This window comes from Camellia sinensis, chromosome 2, assembly GCF_055761805.1.
Source record: "Camellia sinensis isolate YWXY chromosome 2, ASM5576180v1, whole genome shotgun sequence".
Lineage (NCBI taxonomy): Eukaryota > Viridiplantae > Streptophyta > Magnoliopsida > Ericales > Theaceae > Camellia > Camellia sinensis.
Genome location: NC_138962.1, coordinates 23493677 through 23517733, shown reverse-complemented (window position 1 = coordinate 23517733; position 24057 = coordinate 23493677). Strand labels below are relative to the sequence as shown.

Genomic DNA, 24057 nt, shown 5'->3' with positions numbered 1-24057 from the left:
AATCTTACTCCAAATAAGAATAATTGGAGATACCATTGTTCAATTTTAAAGGCAAAATCATCAAATTGATAAAATATAAATTAATTTAACAAAAATAAATGTCAAAAAAAATATTTTTGAATTTTTAAAAATTATTTATACCCGTTAAAGGTAAAATTATGTAAATTTGATAAATCTTTTAAACATTTATTTATTTATTTATTTTACTAAATTGATTTTTATTATGTGTTTTGATGACGATCATGTAATGAGTGGTTATTTTTATTTTCATTAAAGTAGTTTCTATTTTTTCAAAAGTTAAAAATGGTGACAACTTTGATATCATTGTTAAACCAATCCATTAAATCGAAAAATTCAAAACTAAAAACATTTCATATATTAAATATAACGATTACACATTGAAAGTCTAACAACCACCTATTGCATAATCGTCATCCAAATACATAATAAAAAATAATTTGGTAAATAAGTAAATATCTAAAAGATTTATTAATTTTACATAATTTTATCTTTGGTGGGTAGAAATAATTTTTAAAAATTTAAAAATATTTTTTTGATATTTATTTTGGTCAAATTAGTTTATATTTTATCAAATTGACAATTTTGTCATTGAAGTTAAGCAATGATAACTTTAATTTCTTTATTTGAAATAAGATTTAAAATTCAGGGTCAAATGTGTCACAATTGAAAAGTCATGGACCAAATTGACACGATTTCCAAATTACAGGAACTGTTAGTGTTGTTTGTCCATTAATAAATTATCAAGTCAATTAACAATTTTTAATAATATTATAAATATGTTTCAATTAATAATTCATGTAATTTTATTATTTTATACAAGAGGGATTATGATTTTTTTTAAAAGTTAATTTTGTTAAATAAATTTTTTTAATAAAAGAATATTTATAATTTTTTAAATTATAAAAAAATAATCTATATTAGTAGAGGGTATGAGCGATATACACATCAATTTGCAAGGCGAATGCGATTCTCTCTCGATACGCGCGGTGTGTGTGTCGACTGTTACTGTCCACACGCACCAACTAATTGGCACCTGTAAGGGTTTCTCGCCTGCACCTGTTCATCACCCCTCTCTCTCTCTCCTCCTTCCCCCACTGTCTCTCTAAAAACCCCCATTTCTCTCTCCTAAAATCCCTACGCCATTGTTCTTCCTGCTTCGTTTTAGCCTAGACGAGAGAGCTCAAGCTTCGTGCTCGACAAGGTCAGTCATTCTCACTCTTCGTTGACCTCTCTTTTCACGCCAATTTTAGTTTTAGTTTTTTATTTTTTAAAATTTTTTTCCAGATTTTTTTGGTTAGGGTTTTAGTTTTCTTGCTGATTTTAAGGCTCAAAACGATGATGAACAAGCATTTTCTGGGCCTATAGTTATGTAACTCGATCCGTACAAATCATTGTCATTGAATGTACCTGATCAATTGAAGTAATTAGCTTTGTTGTTTTTGTGGAATGTAGTGATCATGGAGTCAGCATTCGGAGGCTGGCCAAGCAATTATGCCAGCCCACTAGCAGCCAAGTTTCCACCTTATAGCCCCACTGGTATTCTCACTCTTACTTACCTCTGCAATTGTTTATTTGAAATATATATATATTTTAAATTTTGTGGATCTATATTATGTTTTTTTTTTGTTGTTGTTGTGTTTTTTTTGTGGGTTGGGTGAGGATTAAAACGGTAGATGAACTGTTTAATAAATATATATATTTTTTTGGGGGAGAATTACCCATCTGAGGTATTGAAAAAAATGATTTACAAAGAAATGGTAAACATTATAAATATTAATAATCAAAGTCATTAAAATTTTCATTAATGTGTAATTCCCCCATTTTTTTTAGGTGTTGCATTTTGTTTTCACACTCAAATTACACATAAATGGGATTCATTGATTGTTATAGGGATTGTGACTAACTTACCAAAATTCTAGCAGGAGTGTATTACAGGGAACGGAAGAGAACAAGATCACCTGGTGAAGAAAAATTGAACGGGAATGTGGCACGTGATGAACCCAAATTGAAGAAAGCAAAAACTTCTTCGAAAGTTATTGATTATTCTGATCCATTTGCGGTGCCGAATTTGTTAGAGTCTCTTGATAGTGGTAAATATGGTAGTGTTACCAAAGAAATAAAGGATCTAATTGATAGGAGGAGGCAAACATTAAATACTTATTTTGGATTGGATCCGACGCTTATGGACGTAGAAGTTAACCTGGCAAGGGGGGCTTCAAAGGAGAACCTTCCGGCAACTCCTTCGGCTCAGAAGGATGTCATTGACTTGGTTGACGATGATGTTGCAAATGATGTTCCAGTTGAGAGATTGCCGATTGTAGTTATTGATTCGGATGATGAAGAGACAGGAGACCAGAAATCGTTGTACCCATATCGAGAGATTGTCTTGCCAAAGCCAGCTGGGGAGTTTCTAATGAAGGATTTTCTGGTAACTTTTTTTTCCTGCAATTTAAAATTTTGAGTATTCAGATATATAGAGATTAAGAAGTACTGAGTTCCAGACATAATGTCAAATAAATAATCTTTCTCGTTGACTGCTGAACCATATATTTATATAAAAAAAAAGTTCATCATTTGCATTGACATATCCATGTATGCAGTTACACATGAAGAGAAAGCCCTGTTGCTAGTTTCAATAGATGTTATTTGGGAAGAATTGCAAAACCTAAATAGTACTTAAAAGAAAAAGAATGGCAAAAGATAATTTTGGTGTTGTTCTTCTGCTATTGGAGGTTAAGATCTTATGGGATTTTTAGCAACAAATAATTGTAGTTTAAAACTGTATAGTGAACTAGTCTAAATTTATCACAAGTATGTTTTCTGGCTGTTTTGTAATGAAGGGAGATTTAATGGATCCTTGACAAACTTGGTACTGTCAGCTTGACAAGTACCAACCACTCTGGATATGTTACCAAAAGAAAGTCACTCTTGGTGACAATTATTTATAATAAAAGGCGGGGATATGTCATAATTCTAGTTTGGTTTAAAATGGTAGATGAGGTATAAATGGGGATTTCCAAATTAGTTTGCTCTTTAGACATCCCAAGTCGTCAAAGAATATTTCCCAATGAAGATGGGTTGTGCAAAGCCACTTCAATCTATTCCCTGCAAAAGGACCTTCATCACAATTGATAAGAATAGTACAGTGAATGAAAGGTGATTCGGAGTTTAAATATCTCTCCTAGATTTAACACAAAAGCTATGTAAGGTTCTAGAGCTTTTTATTTGAACCATACAAATTGCGTTTTAACTCTGCCCACAAGATAAGCAAAAGCTTCAACTTTCGGAGACACCTTCAAGCCCCAAATTTTTAGCTGCTTTAGATTGTTGTAGTTATTGAAAAATAGAGAAAAAAGGTTTGCAAGATGAGGTCCTAGAGGGATTACAGGGTCACATGCAAATATCTAAATGAAAGGGAAAAATAACAATGTGTTTCATAATGCCCGACAAAGAGATGATTTTTGTGTGTCTGAGATCATAAAGGTTATGGGAGAAGTCAAAATTAGATCACCCAATAGATTGTGAACCTGAGGGTAAGCAAGTAGATGGTTATGAAATTTAGTAATACGAGAAATTGTGGTATGTTGTAAAAGGGGACCTTCACCCCTCCAAGCATTCTTCCAAAAATTTAATTGTGGACCTATTAGTTACAAAATACTTAGCAATCTTCGTAACCTTGCAAGAGAATGATTACTTGCTTGTGTTTAATCGTTGTAATCTTTGTGTTTAATTTAATCTTCGTGTTGCTTGTGTAAAAAGTGGAGGAGGCAGATGATCACTGCCTTTCTTTTGGTGAGGTGCCTTGTGTTCACTGTGCTTGTTATTTTATATTTTTGGAATTTGTTGGATCATGCCTAAGCTCTTGATATGATGGGATATTGGCATATGGGTTCTGTGAGCAACAGATATAGACAGGCTTGGATGACGGTGCCCTTTGGTTGTTTTGAGGATTACTTGTTGAACTTCGTGGAAAGAATAATCGCATATTACTTTTATTTGTTTGTGTATATATATACATTTATGTTTTGGAGGTTGAGGAAGTCCTAATAGTCTTTTGTAAGTTCTATGGGAGATTTGAGTTATTTGGTAGGGAGCTTTTTTTTTTTTTTGCTGGTTTGCATCCCAAAATTTTTTTGTGTGGACTTTTCTTGCTATGGAAAGTGGCAAGGGGAACTGTTTCACTATAGTTTCTAGTGAATTTCTCCAACCAGTTTCCAATTAAGGCTTTGGTCTCGAGGAATGCATTCTGCAAAACGAGACCGCCCTAATGCTGAGAAAAAAAACTAGCAGCTTGTTTGGTTTTGGTGTTTATAAAACACTTCAGAAAATTCTACATTTTTATTTTTTGCATTTTTTTTTGTTTTCAATGAATTTTTTAATATTTTAAGCAATTTTTATACACACCTAACATAAATACACTTAAAAAGTATCATATTTGTGAAAAAATCTTTAAAAAATTCAATAAATACCAAAAATACAAAAAAATAAAATAAAATGAAAATTCAGTACATTTTTCGTATTTTTTTATATTTATTAATTTTTTAAAATATTTTTTCACAAATATTTTACTATTTAGATACATCCAAGTAAGGTGCATCTAAAAAAGTAAAAAAATTGTTTGAAATTTTAAAAATATTCACTAAAAACAAAAAAACACGAAAAACAAAAAAACTCGATTTCTAGAAAACTGAAACCAAACACATTAGTATTCCATTGCACACAACTTTGACTACCAAATGGTGCCTATTTTGAGGAAATAAAAACAAAATTAAGCTGGCTATTTTCTGTTTATTTATTTATTTATTATATATATATGCATATAAGCAGAGAACTGCCGTAAATGCCCTTGATTCTCAATTTGCATTGGGTCAAACAATGCCTTAGACTAATTACATATATGAAAAATGGCACCATATCAAAATTTTGCATAAATATCACAAGAAGTGGTAGATATTGGGTCCATGATATTTAAAATACAATCTTTTGTTTTGCAATGCACCATACATATGCTTATTTGATTAAACACTTGCACAAGTGGCTGCTCTTAGTTCAACGGCCGTCTCAAACTGGAGTAACCACAGCATGAAACAAGGATCCTTTGGTATTCACAAATCCAAACTCATCTATTTGAGGCCTAAATCATCGATAGTATGGCCAGATATGTAAGCTTACCCATTTTGTGGTTTCAACAGAAGCTATCATAGGACTTAAGCTCTGAATGCAGCAGATAACTGTAGATTCTAAATAAAGGATACTTAGTGCTCGTTCGGAAAGTGACTATTTTAGTTGGGTTTTTGATTGGGTGTTTTGGCTTTTTGGCTATTTTAATTATTTAATTTTTTCTGTGATGTGAAGCTGTAATTACCCCTTCTGTATTATTTTGGTAATGACAGACATAAAAACTTTATTTATTTTGGTGAAGATACTTCTTTTGATGAGAGAGTTAGGTTTCCTTGTTCTTTTTTCTCATGCCCTTTTTTTTCACCGTTCTATATTTGATAATTCAGCACCAAGACACACTACTTGTCATTGCCTTTTGATATTCTTTACATTTCAATGCAAAAAATTTGACTGAACTTTGCTTGTATACATTTTATATGGTGATGAGTGTTATTTGCTGGATCAGGTTAATGGAAGGTGAATATGAGATACTGATTATTATATTTTTGATGGGAATATGATAAATACTTTTGCCTTCAATTTTTACGTTGATTCATTGTTTTAATTTCATTTTATGCTATCTGGTAATTGCTTCGTGTCACTATGATGTACAGGATAGGGATTCTGCTCAAAACCGAAGTTTCAAAAAATCCAATGCAAGGCTTGCTAGTGAGGATGAAAGCACAAAAGATAAGGGTGTTCATGTTCAGGTAGAGGATGCTATGGAAGGTGAAGATGAAAGAACGAAAGATAAAGGTGTTTATGTTGGTGTTGAGGATGATATGGAAACTCAGGAAGGCAATGATTATGATGGTCTGGACGATATTTGGAAGGAAATGACTGTTGCATTAGAATGTTCCAAGGTACTTTTGTGTTTGACACTGGAAAAGTTCCAGTGTCATATATTCATTCAAATTCACTTCTGAAGAGTTAATGCTTGCTTCTTTCTACGTATTCTGCCAATTCTTTTCCCTCTAAGTTAGTTGCATGTTTGTGGTTCTAAGAATCTGTGACGCAGCATATTTCAAAATCAGTGCTATAATTTTTACTGTTTAGTTAAATCTTATATTTTAATTAGTTTTTTAATGGGCAATATTTATCAAAAAAATAAATAAATAATGGGCATATGTGTTGTTGCATGCTGTTCTTGAAACACATTTACTTACTAGTAAGATGTTTCTTAAACAGGGTACTTAGAAGGAAAGCCAGAATAGTTTTTTTGTTCGTTTTTAATATTTGTATTTTTTAAGGTTTAAAAGGTTTCTTTATGCGGATTAAATGGGTTCAAGGGCTGGTTTATACGCTAGTTTGTTGAACACCTTTAGAAAATGAAGTGGAACAGTTCACAGATTAAGGACAACTAATTCCCATTTCCGTTAAACAATCAGCTTTCAATCATGCTTTGATTGATGGGATATTGTATCACTCATGCTTTATCTTAGTTGCAATGATGTATTTGATTAAGTAGTAATTGTTTAAGAAGATGATTAGCTTCAAAGAACATGAAATGCAGCATCGAGTAAAACTTGGTAATGAAACAAAAAGAATTATTTGAAGGAGTTAGAGGCGCAATCATGCTCTAGCATGTACTTAGGGAAGAAGGGCTTTCTTTGAGAACACAAACACAATTAACAAAAAGGTCTTCTTGTGGGTTAAATTTAAAAAAGGAAATAGCCTTTTCGTGGACTAAACAAAAAATATGGAAATAAAGCAAAGTAGTACGAGAAGAAGAATCTAGAGGAGATGGACATAGCAACTCAAGTTTTCATTAAAATAAACAAGTTTTTGTTAACAATTCTAATGGCTAGTCTGGAACCAAAGAAAACAATAGAAGTTGAACCCAAAGAAGAAAACCAAAATCTACCTCGTAGAAAAATGAAAGTTCTAAGGAGATAGAAAGTTCTTTAAAAAATCAATTCTGGTTAAATATGTAATTGACTCAAATAATTCTCATTATCAATAGGAACCGGAAAATGGCGTAAGCGAACAAACTTACTAAATTGTGACTTAAAAATGATAATTTCAAGGTTACTAGATTTCCTTTTGTTAATAAAATACTAATCTGTGAATTTGGTTTCAGTTTTCTGGAAATTGAGTTTTTTGTTTTTTGTGTGTTTTTGTTTTAGTGAATATTTTTAAAATTTTAAGCAATTTTTTTTACTTTTTTAGATACATTTTACTTAGATGTATCTAAATAGTAAAATATTTGTAAAAAAATAATAAATACACAAAAATACGAAAAATGTACTGAAGTTTCGTATTTTTTTATTTATTTAATATTTTTGGTATTTAGTTAATTTTTAAAATTTTTTTTCACAAATATTATACTTTTTAAGTGTATTTATGTTAGGTGTGTCTAAAAATTAAAAAAAAAAATTGCTTAAAATCTTAAAAAATTCCATTGAAAACAAAAAAATACGGAAAATAAAAATGTAAAATTTTCAAAAAAATGTTTTCTGGAAACCAAAACAAAACAAGCCGAATAATGTTGTCATAAAAGCTATAGCATTATGCAAACTAGAAACTAACAACTCAAGCAACTCCACAGGCTATTTCTTTTACCCTAAAGACACACTTTAATTGGCTTGTGGACAATGGTCGGTTATGGTGCTTAGATATCACGACTCCTTCCGTCTTTCACTACAAGTTACGAAATCAAGGACCCTAATAACTTGACTAACATGTCATAACCCTTTGCTATGAACATTTTTTAATCAAGTTTAAACTTTATGAAGAAGTTGAACTCCTCTGTTTAATTTCTCCAATATGCATTGTAGCATAAAAGTATTCTATTCAAATTTCGTAGTTGTTGTTTTTATGTTTCTTTTGACTTTTTCTTTCATACAATCCTCAACGAAGTCTTATCCAAATGGAAGTCAGCCTGCTTTCATTTGAATGGCTGATAGACTTGTTGCAGATGTAATTTCTGTCCATGCCTGAACACATTCCTAATGTACATATTTTTTAGTTATGTTCCCACTTCTATCAAGTTTGTGCTCATGCTTTACGTCAATGTTAAATTGTATTCAATACCAGCACCTAGTAATCTTGATTCCAGTGTTTGAGGTTGGCATTTTTACATTTATTACAAGGTTGTTAAACTAAACTAGTGAATTCTGAAACCCTTATTGCAGAACCATGTGTTAGTAGATTCATATTTTCATTGACTTTGATAAAGTTTTCTCCTATTTTCAAACTTGCCGTGTTAATTTCTACTTTATTTCGTCTTTTAGGATACCGCAGACGGTCCTCCAACTGATGAACATGTAAAAGAAGATCAAGATGAGTGTGACCATACTTTTGTGTTGAAAGATGATCTTGGTTATGTTTGTCGAATTTGCGGAGTGGTTCAGAGAGGAATCGAAACCATAATTGAGTACCAGTACGCAAAGGTATTTATGCCCGTTCTTGGAAATTTTCCATGCAAGTATGTGTGCTCATCATTATTATTCTGATTCTGATGTTAGCTGCTTAAATTAAATGTATGAAAGCTACTATGAAGTATATATAATGCATCTGGCAGTTTCTGTTCATCCTTGTGCTATTATACAACATGTTTGGTCTGTTTTCACTCCCTGCCAAAGGGTGCAGGAGTGTCATAAGGTACGTGTGGTTACTGAAACTAAACTCTGAACTAGCTCGATGGAAAGATTTCATGATTTTCCATATTGAGGTTTTACATGGACATACTTGCATCCTATGTTGCATGAACTCTTCTAAAAGTACTTGTGTAAGACACTTGATACTTGGGTAAGGCCATAGGGTATGGGATATGTATTTGATATGCTAGTTGGAGAAGCACCCAACAAATATGTACAAGTAGTTGAATGCACTATATAACTATGCATAAGACTTCCATTGTACAACATAAGTATTTGAAAACTGTGAAATATAGACGTATCCTACTGACCTTGACATAAGAATCAGATTAATCTAACATTTAGACTCATATATGCACCTGGCACTCGTACTTGAGTCCATATAACATGGCTTACATCAAAGGGCTGGAAGTGACTAGCCTTTTGAGTTGTGATGGACCTTCAAAAGAGCATTTTTGTTCAAAGATCATTTTATGAAGGAGAATGCTATATATAATCCTATTTCTTGCCTCCTTTTCTCACACCTAGACACAAGTGAATGGGTCCCATGTGTATTTATTGATGTGGGCCCCATTGCTTTGTGTCTTGGAGTGAGAAAATGAGGTAAGAAATACGATTATGTATAGCATCACTCTTTGTTGGCATCTCTATTTTCATGAAGTGCATGCTTTGTGTCTTTCCTATTACTGATTTGATGTTCAAATAATGAACACTAAAAAATTCTGGGTTTATTTCATGTTTGATTATCCTACACATTCAATTTGTTATGTACGTCCTAAATTGTCTGCTTCAGGCATTGGTTTAGTGACCAATTTTTAAAGTTCTTGTAGTTAGACTTGGAGATAAGGTACTTCTAGGTTTTTCCATGGTCTATAAAGGTAGTTGCTAAAGTAGTAAAATATGCTTTATTTGCTTATTTCTTTTGCGGCTGGGAGGCAGGGGTAATGATTTTTAGTGATTGGTTTTTGGGGGCTTAGGTTAAATTGGCTTGGGTTTGGGTTAATTTTCATGATTTAGGAAATTTTTCCCATTTGTTCATCTTGGGTAATTCTTCCTTTTAAAAAAATACATCTTGTAGTCAAACTATTAAAAACAAATGTATTTGAGACAAGCCGAGCTGAGCCCTAGTTTTTAGAATTTTTGCTCGAGGCTTGAGGATTTCTGTCAAACTTGAGCTGTCTCATGTTTCTCTGACTGAAGCTTGAGCAGTCATATGCTTGGTTTAGTTCGGCTCCTTTAACATAGTATGGGTTGACCAAACCACACTTAAAAACTCTTAATTGAACCTAACCCTCAATGACATACTCCTTATTTTTAGCCAGTGGATATTAACAAGATGTCATTTCTTCCATTTATAAACCTGAATTTTTTTATAATAATAGACCTGAGTCTACGAAGAAACGACTACAAAAAGATAATTCCTTGTTAATCGAGCTAAAAATATGGAAAATAATAAAAAAATAGCAAATTTGAGTTAAGCTTAAATTTGAAGACTAGAAACTTAAAGTAATTTAAAAAATAAAGCGTTCTTAAAACAACAAAATTGCAAAATTGGGGGCCACGATTGAACCTACTCAAAAAGTGACTTACATCATGATAAAACTGAGAGTTTTGACCATCAGTTAGTTTCCAATCAAACATGGGCCTTTTTGGAGTTAATCCTTAGCTTTAGGCTGAATACTTATCCAAATAGGCCAAGGTGGCCAAAGCTAGTAGATTTGCATCAAAGACTGAGGTGTGGTTCCTTGATTTGACTTGTAAGGCGCACATCATAGTCCATGCGTGCACAACACATGGTGGGGTAAGAGATATCCACACCCTCTTACAAGCATATCTTCTTAATCACTTGCTCAACAGTGCTATAACAAAGATAGCCAACCTCCTAATACCCAAGCCCCAATCTCATTGGAGAGCAAATTTTATCCCAATCAACAAAGTGATATTTGAATTCTTCCCCAACTCCACTTCATAGAAAATCCTGCTATAACTTCTCAAGCATCTTTGCCGTTGAATGGGAATAGTATGCGAAGACATAAAATAAGTTGGAAGGCTTGATAGAGTACTTTTAACAAAGTCAATATCCCTTTGACAACTACTGGTTCCAACTTGCCAACCTCTTCTAAAATTACTTCACTACCTCGTCCCATGCCACCTTGGCCTTAAGGCCATGTTTGATTGCCCGATTAGGTTGATTGAGATAATGAGTATGGTGAGATTGCATGACGGGATTATTAGTGTGGTGATATTAGGTTGGAGGTGTAAGATAAATTACGTTTGTTTGTGCACTAGTGTGGTGGTATTAATTAGTTGGGATTAAATCTATGAAATTATGTCAAAGGCCTCATTATGTAAAAGTTAGCTTTATTGTTTTTGTAAAGTGGCGGCAAAATAATCTTTTTACCTTTGGTCCCATGAGATAGGATTAGCAATCCCACCCACCCCATAGGAAACATGATTTTTGTGGGCCCTACAGATTAGCAATGAAATCCCCCCTCCCCAAACCAGTAAACAAACATGGTGACCCCAAAGGTAAGCCAATTTATGAAATTGGGAGAGCCCGAACCATGTAACCAAGGATGGATGCGAATTCTAGCATTTGAGACTTCACCCAATAGGAACAAATTCCGACTTACTCAAATTGACCCTCAAACCCTAGACAGCCTCAAAACACAACTGAGTGCCCTTTGACGCAACTGTAATGGATCAGCCGCACAAAAAATATTTGTCGTCTGCATATAGTAGATGTGACACTGAAGTGAATTACCTTGCTCCACACCAACATGAAAACCCTGCAGGCCCCTGAACGGCCATAACGAGGATGAATAGAGTAGCAGATAATGGGTTCCCGTACCTGAGCCCCCTCGAAGTTTCAAAACAAAATATAAACTGGCAGGAGAATCATTTACCAAAACCAATACCCAAATTGTCGAAATACAAAACAATATCTATTGTCTCCACCTGAAGCCAAAACCCATCCTTTGCATCAAGCACAACAAAAACTCCTAGTCCCTGTGATCATATGCCTCAATATCGAACTTACAATTTGTTAAACTTAGTCGATGTGTTTATCATCCTCAACAGAAATGAATAGCCATCATCTCGTGGGCCATGGAAAGATATCTCTCATGTATTCAGAACAATCATATCGTATTCTAGGTAATTTTGATTTAAAAGTTTAAATAATTCGACCTTACTAGACTGCATTTTTTTTGTAAGTGGAACTTTATGCATTCTTTCATGGCTCAAAATCCATTTTTAGCTCATGCACCTAGGCCTTCTTGTATGGTGGATTGTTGCTCACATTTTTGTACAATGTAATGGATGCTTCTGTTCCTACTGTCTCTGAAAGAGAAGCTTTCACATTTGAGGCTAACTTATTGATATGTATCTATGTGTATTTGGATCTATGTCTGAGTAGTCTGACTAATTCACCTAAAATTAGCAACTGGCACTTATAAGGTAGCTAATTTTTGTAAAACCAAAGCTGGCCAGGTTATACGATATCGTTGTCTATTTATTTCTTTCTTAACTGTTAATTGGTAGGTTATGTATTATTTATTTATTTCTTTATATGTTCAGTAGCTTTACAACGTTGCTAATTTACCAGTTTCTCAATTTTCTTCATAATTTTTTTTGTAGGTTAGCTACTGATTTTCTCTCGATTGGATTTTCTTTGACTAATTTGCTCCATTTTCTTTTTGACTTAGGGCACAAGGTCTACACGCACATACTTTTATGAAGGCCGGACTATAAAGGACAAGGAAGCAACTGAAATATTTCATGATGGGGTTAAATTATCTGGACAGGATTTTGCTGTCACTGAAATTGCAGCTCATCCTAGGCACAAAAAACAGATGAAACCCCATCAAGTTGAGGGCTTCAATTTTCTACTGAGTAACTTGGTTTCAGAGAATCCAGGTGGCTGCATCATGGCCCACGCTCCTGGCTCTGGAAAAACTTTCATGATAATAAGTTTTATGCAGAGTTTTTTGGCCAAGTATCCCCATGCTAGACCATTGGTGGTGCTGCCAAGAGGCATTCTGGCTACATGGAAGAAAGAGTTTTTGAGGTGGCAAGTTGAGGACATTCCGCTATATGACTTCTACTCTGTAAAAGCCGATAATCGAGCACAGCAGCTTGAGGTGCTAAAACAGTGGGCAGATCAGAGAAGCATACTTTTTTTGGGATACAAGCAGTTTTCTTCAATTGTATGTGACAACGATACCAACAAGACTGCCACTGCCTGCCAAGAAATACTGCTAACGTACCCATCCATTCTCATTCTGGATGAAGGTCATACTCCTAGAAATGAGAATACAGATGTCCTAAACTCGCTGAAGAAAGTCCAGACGCCCCGGAAAGTTGTACTTTCAGGCACCCTTTATCAGAACCATGTCAAAGAGGTCTTCAACATTTTTGATCTCGTTCGCCCAAAATTCTTGAAGATGGATACTTCTCGTGCGATTATGAGGCGGATCTTGAGCAGAGTGCCGAGCATGAGGAGGAAGCATATGAAGGCAAAGGGCTTGGACAATGTGTTCTATGAATCAGTAGAGCGAGCACTACAGAAAGATGAGAATTTCAAGAGAAAGATTACTGTCATTCAAGACTTGCGTGAAATGACAGGCAAGGTTCTCCATTTCTACAAAGGAGATTTTCTTGATGAATTGCCTGGGCTTGTTGACTTTACTGTATTTCTTCACCTCAGCCCTAGACAAAAGCGTGAAGTTGAAGAACTAAAGAACTTAGTTAGGAAGTTCAAAATTAGCTCGGATGGGAGCGCACTTTATGTGCACCCACAGTTGAGATCTCTCCTAAAGAGTTCACCTAGAGACACGTCAACTAGAGAAAGAGAGGGGCTTGATGATGCCCGGATGGACCAGATCTTAGAGAAGTTGGATATTAGAGAAGGAGTGAAGGCAAAGTTCTTCCTTAATCTATTAGGCTTGTGCGAATCAGGTGATGAGAAGCTATTGGTTTTCAGCCATTATCTTCAGCCACTTAAGTTCTTGGAAAGGCTTGCCATGAAAGTGAAGGGTTGGACTCTGGGAAAAGAAATGTTTGTAATCACCGGTGATTCCAGTTCTGAGATTAGAGAGTGGTCCATGGATCGTTTTAACACTTCCCCAGATGCTCGAGTCTTCTTTGGATCAGTAAAAGCGTGTGGGGAAGGAATATCTCTAGTGGGTGCCTCACGAATCATCATCCTGGACGTCCATCTGAATCCATCGGTCACTCGTCAAGCAATTGGGCGTGCCTTCCGACCAGGTCAAGAGAAGAAAGTGTACACCTATCGGTTGGTTGCTGCTGGCTCGCCGGAAGAGGAAGACCACATGACTTGCTTCAGAAAGGAAACTATTGCAAAGATGTGGTTCGAATGGAATGAGTATTGTGGTCAGCAAGAGTTTGAAATGGAGACTGTCAACGTGAGTGACTGTGGCGACCAGTTCTTGGAGACCTCGAAGTTGAGTGAAGATATAAAAGCTCTGTACAAAAGGTTAGTCAAAATTTATACTTATTGAGCTAAACATATAAATTTAAGGGAAAATTACTTAACAGTTGGACAGAGAAAAAAGAAAATACACAAACATGGAGGAGTGCAAGTGAGACTTGCACCCCCACATCTTTACAATTGCACCTTAAGGTTTAGAGAAAATACAGTAAAAGTCTTACAAGTTAGACATAATTACATTGGGTTTGCTTAAAGTTTTGATTCACATAACATTTTGGCGGAAGTTAGTGTAATTTACCCAAAATTTTATCATGATTTACGTCTGAATTCTTTTCTTTTCTTTTTTGTAGGTAAATGGTGATGTAGGTCTGAGGCATGGGCTGTAGATGTAAATTTTTGACATGTCCTCGTTACTGATTCTCAGGCTGTAATTTCTTCACAGTATGGAACTCTGACAGGCAGTGTAGGATGGTTTCTTTGTAGCAATTTTGTTTTAGATGCTTGTTGAGAATCAGACATATGTTAGGTTCTGTGGAGCAAGAAAAGTGTTTTAAGTTTATTAAGATGTTCATTTAAGGTTTGTGAATGTGAATTGAGAATGACTCTCTTTTGACTCTTTCTGGAATTGTAAAGTTTAGGACCCTTCTCTCTGTACAGGGCAGCAGCTCATTTCAGAAGTGAAGTTGTAAATACATGCTTTATGAAAGTTATGCTTGCAGGATAGATTGTTTTTGTGTGTTGTGTATTTTCTGCATAATTTTCATGCAGTTTTCTGTGATTAATGTTGATGTATACTTGTATTTGAGAGCGTGAAACAGGTTAAGCCAAATTTTGATTTATTTAGTTTCATAGTCTAGAACTGTAGTGCTCGTTTGGAAACTTGGCTTTTGTGTGTGTGTGTGTGTGTGTGTGTGTGTGTCTTTTTGGTTCTATTATGAGGTAAAAAAATCAATGGTAGCGTTTAGTTTAGTTTTAGAATTATGATTTGAGTGTGGAGTTATATTTTGAATTTGTGAGTTTTTGAATTATGATTTGAAAAAAGAAATTTGTTTGGTTATAAATTTTGAATAGAGTTTTGAATTGAAATTTGAATTGAGTTTTGAATTTGTGAAATGAGTTTTAAAATGAAAAAAGTTGTTTGGTTATGAGTTTTGAAAAGAATTTTTAATACTTTATTCAAAAATTTATAATTCATAATTAAACATACAATTTAAAACTTTTTTAAAAATTCTATTCAAAACTCATAACTAAATCCTTTTTAAAATTTAATTCAAAAAAATAATTGTTGAAAAAATAATTTTTTTATTTAAAAATTTTGAAAATATTTTTTATTTAAAATATTAAAAAAATTATTATTTTTATTAAAAAAAATATTCAGTTAGTGTTTTAAAATTATTTTGATTGTATATTTGGTTGGATTTAAAATTATTTTCTATATTTAAAAAATATCAGAAGTAAATATATATGGATATTTTTTCAAATAACAAGTTGCAATTGTAAAAAAAAAAATACTGTTTTGGTCAATCGGCTGAACATTCGGGAATGTCCGGGCAGATGACTAGGTAGGCCCAATCCGTAAATTCAAAATTCAAAAACTGTGGCCTCAGAATCAATTTTTAAAAACTTAAACTAAACTTAACATTCAAATATCTGGGTAAAAAATTGATTTCAAACTTAAACCAAACACAGCCAATGTGTTTGGAATGGTTTTTTTTTAGTTGAACATGTAGCTGTGAGGGGAAAGGTGTCTGTGATTTTTACTAACGGGGTTGAATTTGTTAACATTTTGTTATTTTTTTATTTTTTTGATGACTTTTTGACCTTTTTTCAATAGATCTCTTGTCAATGGGACATTAGCCGTTTTTGTAAAACGGATTATATTGCTTGAAAAAGCATAAGAAAAATTGCCATGATTTTGTTTTTGTTTTTGTTTTTGTTTTTGGATTTGGCAGAAAGTTTGGGACTTCTTGTGTGCCATGGTTAGATAATCATGATAGTATGGAGTTGTTTCAGATGTTGATAGTTGTTTCTATTCTATTTACTGCTTTCTTGTGTCATTTGTTTGAGGGAATATCAGGATATCCCTTTCGTTGACATTTTTTAATTTTGTTTTTTTTAAATAACGAATTATGCTGTTCAAATGTTTTGTTGCTCGGATTCGAGAGATGGCCTTCCAAAACAACAGACCTTAGGAGAAGATAAGACAGATGCAACGCTCGTCCCGATGGATGCGAAGAGAGCTGGTAATGTTAGAGGTGTTTTTGAAGGAAGAGAATACAAATGTTATTTTATCTTCAAAATTGTTGTCTCCAATACACTTCAATCCTCGAAATATAAAAATCTCAATACAGATACAAGTGTATTAGGAATAGGATGCCATAAATTTTAGAGACAAAGGAGGCCAGTGATTAGCGGAAAGATCAAGATCATACACAATGATCTAGCTTCAAATGGAACAAACTTTCTTTGAAGATCAGAAAATGAGAGCTTCAAATAGAACAGAATTTCTTAGAAAGAACAGAAAAATGAGAGATACAAAAATGCAGTAAATAACAACATATGATGGTATTATCAATATCAAAAAATTCAAAATGACACAAATTCCTCCTTCATACATCTTTATTTCAAAATAATATGATCATAATCCACATTTTCAAACACCAAACTTGAAGAAGTAATATTACAAATTCCTCCAACATATATAACAAAAAAAATACATGTATCATCTTTACAAATACGCAAACGCCCTTCCAATCTTTCATTATAATACATCATCTGTGTTCCATATATTTTCCATATTCAAAGGTACTAAGCTTCATCTTTAATCAATTTGCAAGGAAAATTAATGTTCTTCATAGAAAAGTTTGAAGCCTAGCTATTTCTATCCCTTGTTCCTCTTCCCCACCTTTAGAAGAGCACAAAAATCATCTGTGCTAGGAGTACAGAAGAATTTCACAGAATGAAACACAGATGTTAGACAAAAGGGTGGGACTCGCATGTTGTCTCGTATCAACGCCTCATTCTGTGAAATTTCTCTGTGCACTTCGGCTTTTTTTCTCTCCCAAAAATTCACCAAAGTTGCATTTCTTATGCTACAAAATCATGTAAAAGATGGGATGAGCTATATCTGTGTTGCCGGTTTCCAGAATCCATGGTGTCAAAATCTGATGTCTGAGGCCCCATGGAGGAAGATGCGGTATTGTATACCTCATCCCCTCGGACAGAAACGAAACCGTGATGATTCTGATCGACGGACATGGGGATGCCACCACCACCCTCACAATGCTGCAATCCTAAAGTGAGTGACACACCGATCCCATTTCCAAACCGCCCCAACTCTGAGAAGTGGTATGCACTTGTCATATACCTCCCAGTACCTCCATCAGACTCAACAATTGTATCCGGGAAAACACTACCCTCATCCACACTAGGCCTTGTTTTCGCTACCCCATATTCAATTTCTGTTCCTCCATGAGTCCCGTTTTGGAAATTGGTATTGGAAGTTGTTCCCAACATTTCTAAGTCAGGAACATGGTCGTGTTTGGAGTCAAGGAATTGTTGTCCAGTGCTACATTGTTCGGTTGCTGTGGAAGTTGCACCATGTTGTAAATCTTCACCTCTATCCTCGGATGCACTGATATCATCGCCGTTCATTGCTTTAGGTGCAACTTCAGATGAAGAATTTGAGTCCATCTCTGCATCACCGGCTTCTTCTTTGTACATCTCTTCAACCATGGGCTTCCAGAGACGCACCCGTGCATTTATAAACCAGTTTGAGACCTTAGACAGACAAAAAAGATGAATCAATATATCACAGAAGTAGAACAAATAACAAGATGATCAATAAATTTGAAATGCTTTCGATGAAACATAAAGAAGATAACCAACTACCCATATTACAGAGGAAAATGATATTCACTGTTGTAAGATTTCTTTAAGTTATTGAAAAAACCCACATGATCATTTTTTTTAATCATGTTCAAGTCAATATTAATACCATAATTCAAGAAATAGTTCATGAATTTAAAAGAAGCCCACATAACCAATTTTTTTCATGTTCAAGCCAATATTAATAAATGTTGTGGGTGTCTCGTATTCTATCCACCTGCGAACCCCGTGACTGGTAGGTCTGACCCGATTCTTGTTGTATTCGGATCTTAGTATATATTATGGGTTATTTTGGGGATTAGGATTATGTAATTAGAGAGAACTCTCATTATAGACGGTTTTGAGAGAGACAGCTGCTTTTTGTATACTCTTTTAATAGTGTGAAACCTTCTGCCATCAACATATCTTTGTATTCTTACGTGATTGCTCTCTAGTACTTCTCATTTTCATTTGTTCTGTCATAACAATACTTTTCAACAAATCGTTCACCCTTAGTTTTTCATTCCCAAAGACTAAGTCCAAATCTAAGTTTTATCAGTGATTTTGGTCGTTTTGATGCAGCAAAAAAAGGAAAGGGGGGTGATATCAAAGGTCAACCAACTGAAAATTATCCTTTTATATGCCTCCATAAATCCATTGAAGATCTTAATATCTTGCACATAGCCTTTTAATACTTAACAAAGTTCTTTACCTGACTTCTTGTCAAGCCTGTCTGCCTTGCCAGCATGATCTTATCAGAATCTTTAGGATAGCTGCAAAATAAAATAAAATAAATCATCATTCCAATCAATTGAATTGCACAACTCAATAAAATAAAATAAAATAAAAATTGAGATTAAAAAAAATTAGGTGATTTACGGATGAAGGAAATGTTCAAATAGCCAAGCACGAAGAACAGAAACCGAGCTTTCAGGCAGCCCCCTCTGTGGCCGCCACGCGTGTTGTTGCATCATACCAAGTTGTTGAAGCGCTCTCTGTTGCCTGAGGTGTTGATCCACATATCGAAGGCGTGAAATTCCAACGCCTTTTCCATTTGCTGAAGCATCTTGCTCTCCAAGGCTTCTCCTCGACACTCGAATCTGGCCAGTTATTGTGTCGCGCAAGCAACGAAAGTGGCGTGAAATTGTCTGCAGGGCAAGTGCAGTGTATGGTTTTGCTGCTCCACACCCTGCTATGACATCGAATGATGATACCACAATTTGCATTTGGTGATAATATTGCTTGTACCTTCTATCAACCTGCAAAAAGAATGATCAATTATTTTATAGAAGAAGACCACGGACATGGTTCTCAAACTTCATAACCTTTCAAGACCTAGAACCATCACACCATCATGCAATAGTTAGGTTACAAGATAGCAGAGAAAGACAATTTAAACCATGCTAGTCTGATTAGTCAAACAATAAAGTAGAAATATAGAATTACGACTAAATCAATCACTAGTTAACGAATTGATGTTAGGGAGGATTTCACATGTCTTTTATGGCATTCGACGTTGTGCCTTGTTTTTAAAGATGTCGGACCGTCATTGTGTACTCAACTAACATCATAAAAAGTCTGCCTCCAGCAAATACAACTCATACCTTGATGGCGAGAGTGATGAAGTAAATAAGAACTATAAAATATACTTTAGAACATTAAAGGAAGCATTAACCAAAACTTTTGATAATATTAGGCATGTTTGATTGGCCTTTGCAATACAAGAGGTCACATGTGCAGAGCTCATTCAATTTTATTATTGATTTCCAATGTCTGGGACTTTGTCCTAAAACAAGTTTTGCAAATTTAGGAAACAAACTACTTACCTTATCTAGCAGAAAAGTTGTCTATTTTCAGAATATAGTCTCGTATTAAAATTCCTTCTCGAGTCACAAGTCTTAATTAATGAAGACCAACATCATGGTTTATATCTCTAACTAAATTAATACTAAATTACCCTAAAAAGGGACCATAACCGCATTTCTTGTAGCCCTAACAGTTCTATCACATCTAGTTGTTTGCACTTTATGCATATGAAAATGAACTCTATACCCTACTGCTCTAAGAAGGCTGGAAAATTATCTTTTAGTAGAATCAGCACTATAAATCCTTATGTACACTGCAAAATCGTGTTTGCGATCGAATGGACTGCAAGTTCCCGGTTGTGTGCATAGACACATTCTTTCAATTAATAGTAACTCTGTGTTGATTGAATTTCCATGCTGGAGAAAGTTCACAGCCTTCAAACTATCGACGAATGAGAATTTTCAGATGCTAACAATCGTTCACCATGTGTTCAAACCACCAAATCAATTCTGAATTCCTTATCCACTTGCGAGATGAAAGATACAAGTTTATGTTTGACCTTTTTATTTTTTATTTTTTTGATAAGCAAAATACCAAACCCCAAGCAGCAACAAATAGTACAAAACTGTATGAAAATGAAAATAAAAGAAGAAATTTTATCACAAAAAACAGAATATATATTTGAGAGAATTGGGGAACCACCCAATGATGCAAAAGATAAAACTAGCATTGGCTTTACCTCATCCAACATGGACAAAAGCTTTGTCAACTTGTTCTGCAGATCCTGTTTTTCAGCTGCTGAAAGCTCGCTAGGCGAGTTACTGGCAGAGTCTTGTGGATTCGAAGACACTCCTCCACTCGGCAACGTGGTTTCATTCTTTGATCCGCCATGATCATCTTCTTTCAAGTTGTTTGTTGGGCCTTTCTTTGAGTCCTGCTGTTTCAGAGCGTTCCGTACATTAACCACCTCATCAAGCAGTTGTTGAGCTGCTTTCAAGTACTTTGAATTGGGAATAATCCTTGCAACACTAGACATTCCATAAGCAGACATATCTGGTTTCATTGAATCTGAATTGCCTCCGAGACCTTCCCCTGAAATCGACAGAGGGTTCAAGAACGAGGAAAAACCTGAATTAGGACCCCGGTACTCCATAGAAGGCACTTGCCCCGTGGATGGTATTTGGGTACTTAGGCTAAGGGACAGTCCTTGACCCTGCAAATTTTGCACACCTTGAAGAATACCAATGGCACTACCCATTGAGGGCATAAATGGCATTTCACCTCTACCATTGCCCCATCCATTGAAATCGTGCTCTCCAATTCGGGACCCTCCAAGATTCGATAGGATTTCCTGATGTGGCGGAGTGGAAGCAGAAGCGGCCCCGGGGGGAATGTCATTGGAATTCCCTGCCAACGTGTCGGTACATGGCCCCGAAGAAGAAGAATAGTTGTTCATATACATCATCATGTTAGAAGGAATGACCGGTGATTCGGAGTAAGAACTTGGTAATGATTCCCTCAAGTAAAGCATTGGAGCAGCATATCTTTGGTCATTTGAGTTGGGGAAGAAAGTAGCCATTGATCCTTTTCTCTCTATTCAGTCTAAGAACTTGATATGTGTTGGATTACCTAGTTGCTCCAAGAGCTAAAAATGATTAATGAGAAAAATGAGTTCGACAATTTGATTTCTATATCAAAATTGGTGCTTGAAGCACTAAATTTAAGGGAAATTTGACAATAATAATTGAATTCTAAGAAAAGAGATTTGTAAGTCAACATTCAATAGTGAGATACTCAATGCATCATCAATAACAAAAAGAACCACTTTCATCAAAACATGAATAGAAAATCATTGAAATTTTCAATTTTCAAGTTTGCATTTAACTGAAACAAACATGAAGTTTAATCAAGTAGATTTTTGGAAACCTTTAACTAATTAGAGTTGACACGAAATATATCAATGATGAAGACTTATTCAATAAATGAATTATTCAATCCCATTCTACTCATACAAGTTATATTTAAGTCTTTATCATTACACGATACAACTTAATACTTTTTTCTAACTCATACAATTGTAAAAAAGATTAAAAAATCAAGTAGATAAAAGAAGCTACCAAAAAAACCAAAACCCTAGAAAACTAACCCAAAAGAAGCCAAAAATGAGTCTTGAAAACCCAAAAGAGAGAATTTACAAAAAGTAAATAATTTTTTTGAACTCTTGAGGAAAAAAAATGTTGAAAATTATTAGGATAAGAAGTGAGGAAGACCCATTACCGAACAAGCCATAAACATAAAATTACAAAAAACAAAAAATATATTTTCAATCATCAACATCATCTACTCCTGAAAACAAAGCCAGAGAGATAAAAATGAAAACAAAACCAGAGATATAAAATTAAAAAAATAATAAAAAATAGAAGAAAAATGTACCTGAAAACGAGCAAGAGTTGTGGGTATTGTGGGGAACAGAAAAGCTCCGATCGGCTGAACAGAGACAAACCGATCCCGAGAAACAAAACAACCTCTTTTTCATCAAACACACACACAGAGACAAACCAATCAATTCGTGAAAAAAATAAAATTGAAAAAGAAAAAGAAAACCCAGAAAATGAACTTTATATATAAATATATATATATATTAAAGTTCTTCAAAGTACAAAAATCATAAACCCTTTGCTCGTTTTACTAATCAATCATATATTCTCTATCCATCACACCATCAATACCCACGTGATGACGAGAGTTACAGACACAGACACCCAATTCTCTCTCTCTCTCTCTCTCTCTCTCTCTCTCTCTCTCTCTCTATATATATATATATATAGAGATATAAATTTGTGTAAAAAGGGTTTCTTTTATCAGAGGAATTCAAACCCTTCTCCAAAAGAAAATCATAACTTTCTTTTTCCAATCTCTGTTTCTCTCTCTCTTTTAATGGATTCTCTTTCTAGCTTTGCTTTCTTTCTATTTTTCTTTCTAAGTTGGTGGTGATGCTTGACCTGGTTTTCTTGCTGTTGATGGTGTTTGGTTAAGGAGTTCAATCTCTAACTACCAGTTGGTCTACCTAAACCCTCTCCCAAAACTCCTTCCTTCCCCCCTTCTCTCTCTTACTTTCTCTCTCTACAACTACTAAAATGTCTCTCTCATCTTAAGCGCATGGATGGGAGGTCTGTATGTGTTGCTGCAATATCCACACCATACTTTTATATTTTATTTATTTTTTTAGTGTTTTATTTTCTTATTTTTGTTTTTTAGTAGTGTATGGTGCACCATTTGGGTGCCCAAATCACTACTCATTTGTCTATTTTCCCAACGAATGTTGTGTTCTTGCAATGGACTCTCTAGTTTTGGTGTATTATCATTTCTGCCCCTGTTTTTGTTATTTTCATATCCGCCTCACAAAGAAATATTTGGTGCTTTGTCACCGTTACGTTAGATTTAGTCCCGATCAATCATAATCGACTATGCGAGTAAAATGAGTTGTTTGGTGCAATCTGTTGCTTTGTTTGAGAAGTTCATTATTTTAGTGAGTTATTTATTTATTTATTTTGATTATTTTAGATTGGTTAAAATAATTGTGTTTTAGAAATTGGTTGATTCGTTTTTTTTTTTTTTTGATTGATTTGAGAGAAATGATTATGGGTTGGAGGTAATATTTTAGCTTATTTTGAAAAGATAGTAAAAAGTGACTTTTTGACTTTTAACCAAGTTTTTGGTTTTTTTAGACAAATGATTTGGGAAGTTGGTAAAAAGTGACTTTTGACTTTTTTTATTAATATTTATTTATGATGTTAAATCATAATAAAATGACCAAACTACCCTCATTTAGTTTAAAATATTTACAACTTTACCTATGTAACACATTTTGACCCATGAGGAGTAGAATTGTAATTTCATCATTGGCTAAAAACCAACTTCCCAAATGAACAAAAAAATAAAAAAAAACCAACTTTTGACTTTTGCTACAAATCAAAAAAAGTGGCTAAAAGCCAACTTCCCAAAATAAGCCTTTATTTTATCAACAATGATTCATCCCACTAAAAACACCATCACTAATAGCACTAATACATTAAAAAAGTAAAAAAAAAAAAAGTATATTTAGGTGTCGTTTGGGAAGAGCTCATTTAAGCTCTTTTGACTCTTTGAGTC

At 34.2% G+C, this 24057-nt stretch overlaps 2 protein-coding genes across 3 annotated transcripts; one reads left to right on the top strand and one right to left on the bottom strand.

The window, feature by feature from the left end:
• Positions 1-935: 935 nt before the first annotated feature.
• Positions 936-14955, top strand: LOC114283047 (protein CHROMATIN REMODELING 35). 2 transcript variants are annotated; one of them, XM_028225871.2, is made up of 7 exons: positions 936-1222; positions 1474-1557; positions 1944-2449; positions 5796-6044; positions 8415-8573; positions 12488-14277; positions 14583-14955. In XM_028225871.2, exons 2-7 carry the CDS (start codon positions 1479-1481, stop codon positions 14584-14586), a joined length of 2787 nt encoding a protein of 928 aa, XP_028081672.2. In that variant the 5' UTR covers positions 936-1222; positions 1474-1478; the 3' UTR covers positions 14587-14955. The 2 variants fall into 2 exon arrangements, with proteins under 2 accessions (XP_028081672.2, XP_028081671.2); XM_028225870.2 differs by having other exon boundaries at positions 966-1222; positions 1941-2449.
• A 1869-nt stretch (positions 14956-16824) lies between these two features.
• Positions 16825-23106, bottom strand: LOC114283046 (BEL1-like homeodomain protein 7). Its single transcript, XM_028225868.2, has 5 exons — positions 22339-23106; positions 20645-21550; positions 18979-19358; positions 18812-18872; positions 16825-18012 (listed from the first exon to the last, which is right to left on the bottom strand). Exons 2-5 carry the CDS (start codon positions 21482-21484, stop codon positions 17320-17322), a joined length of 1974 nt encoding a protein of 657 aa, XP_028081669.2. The 5' UTR covers positions 21485-21550; positions 22339-23106; the 3' UTR covers positions 16825-17319.
• Between the last annotated feature and the right edge of the window lie 951 nt (positions 23107-24057).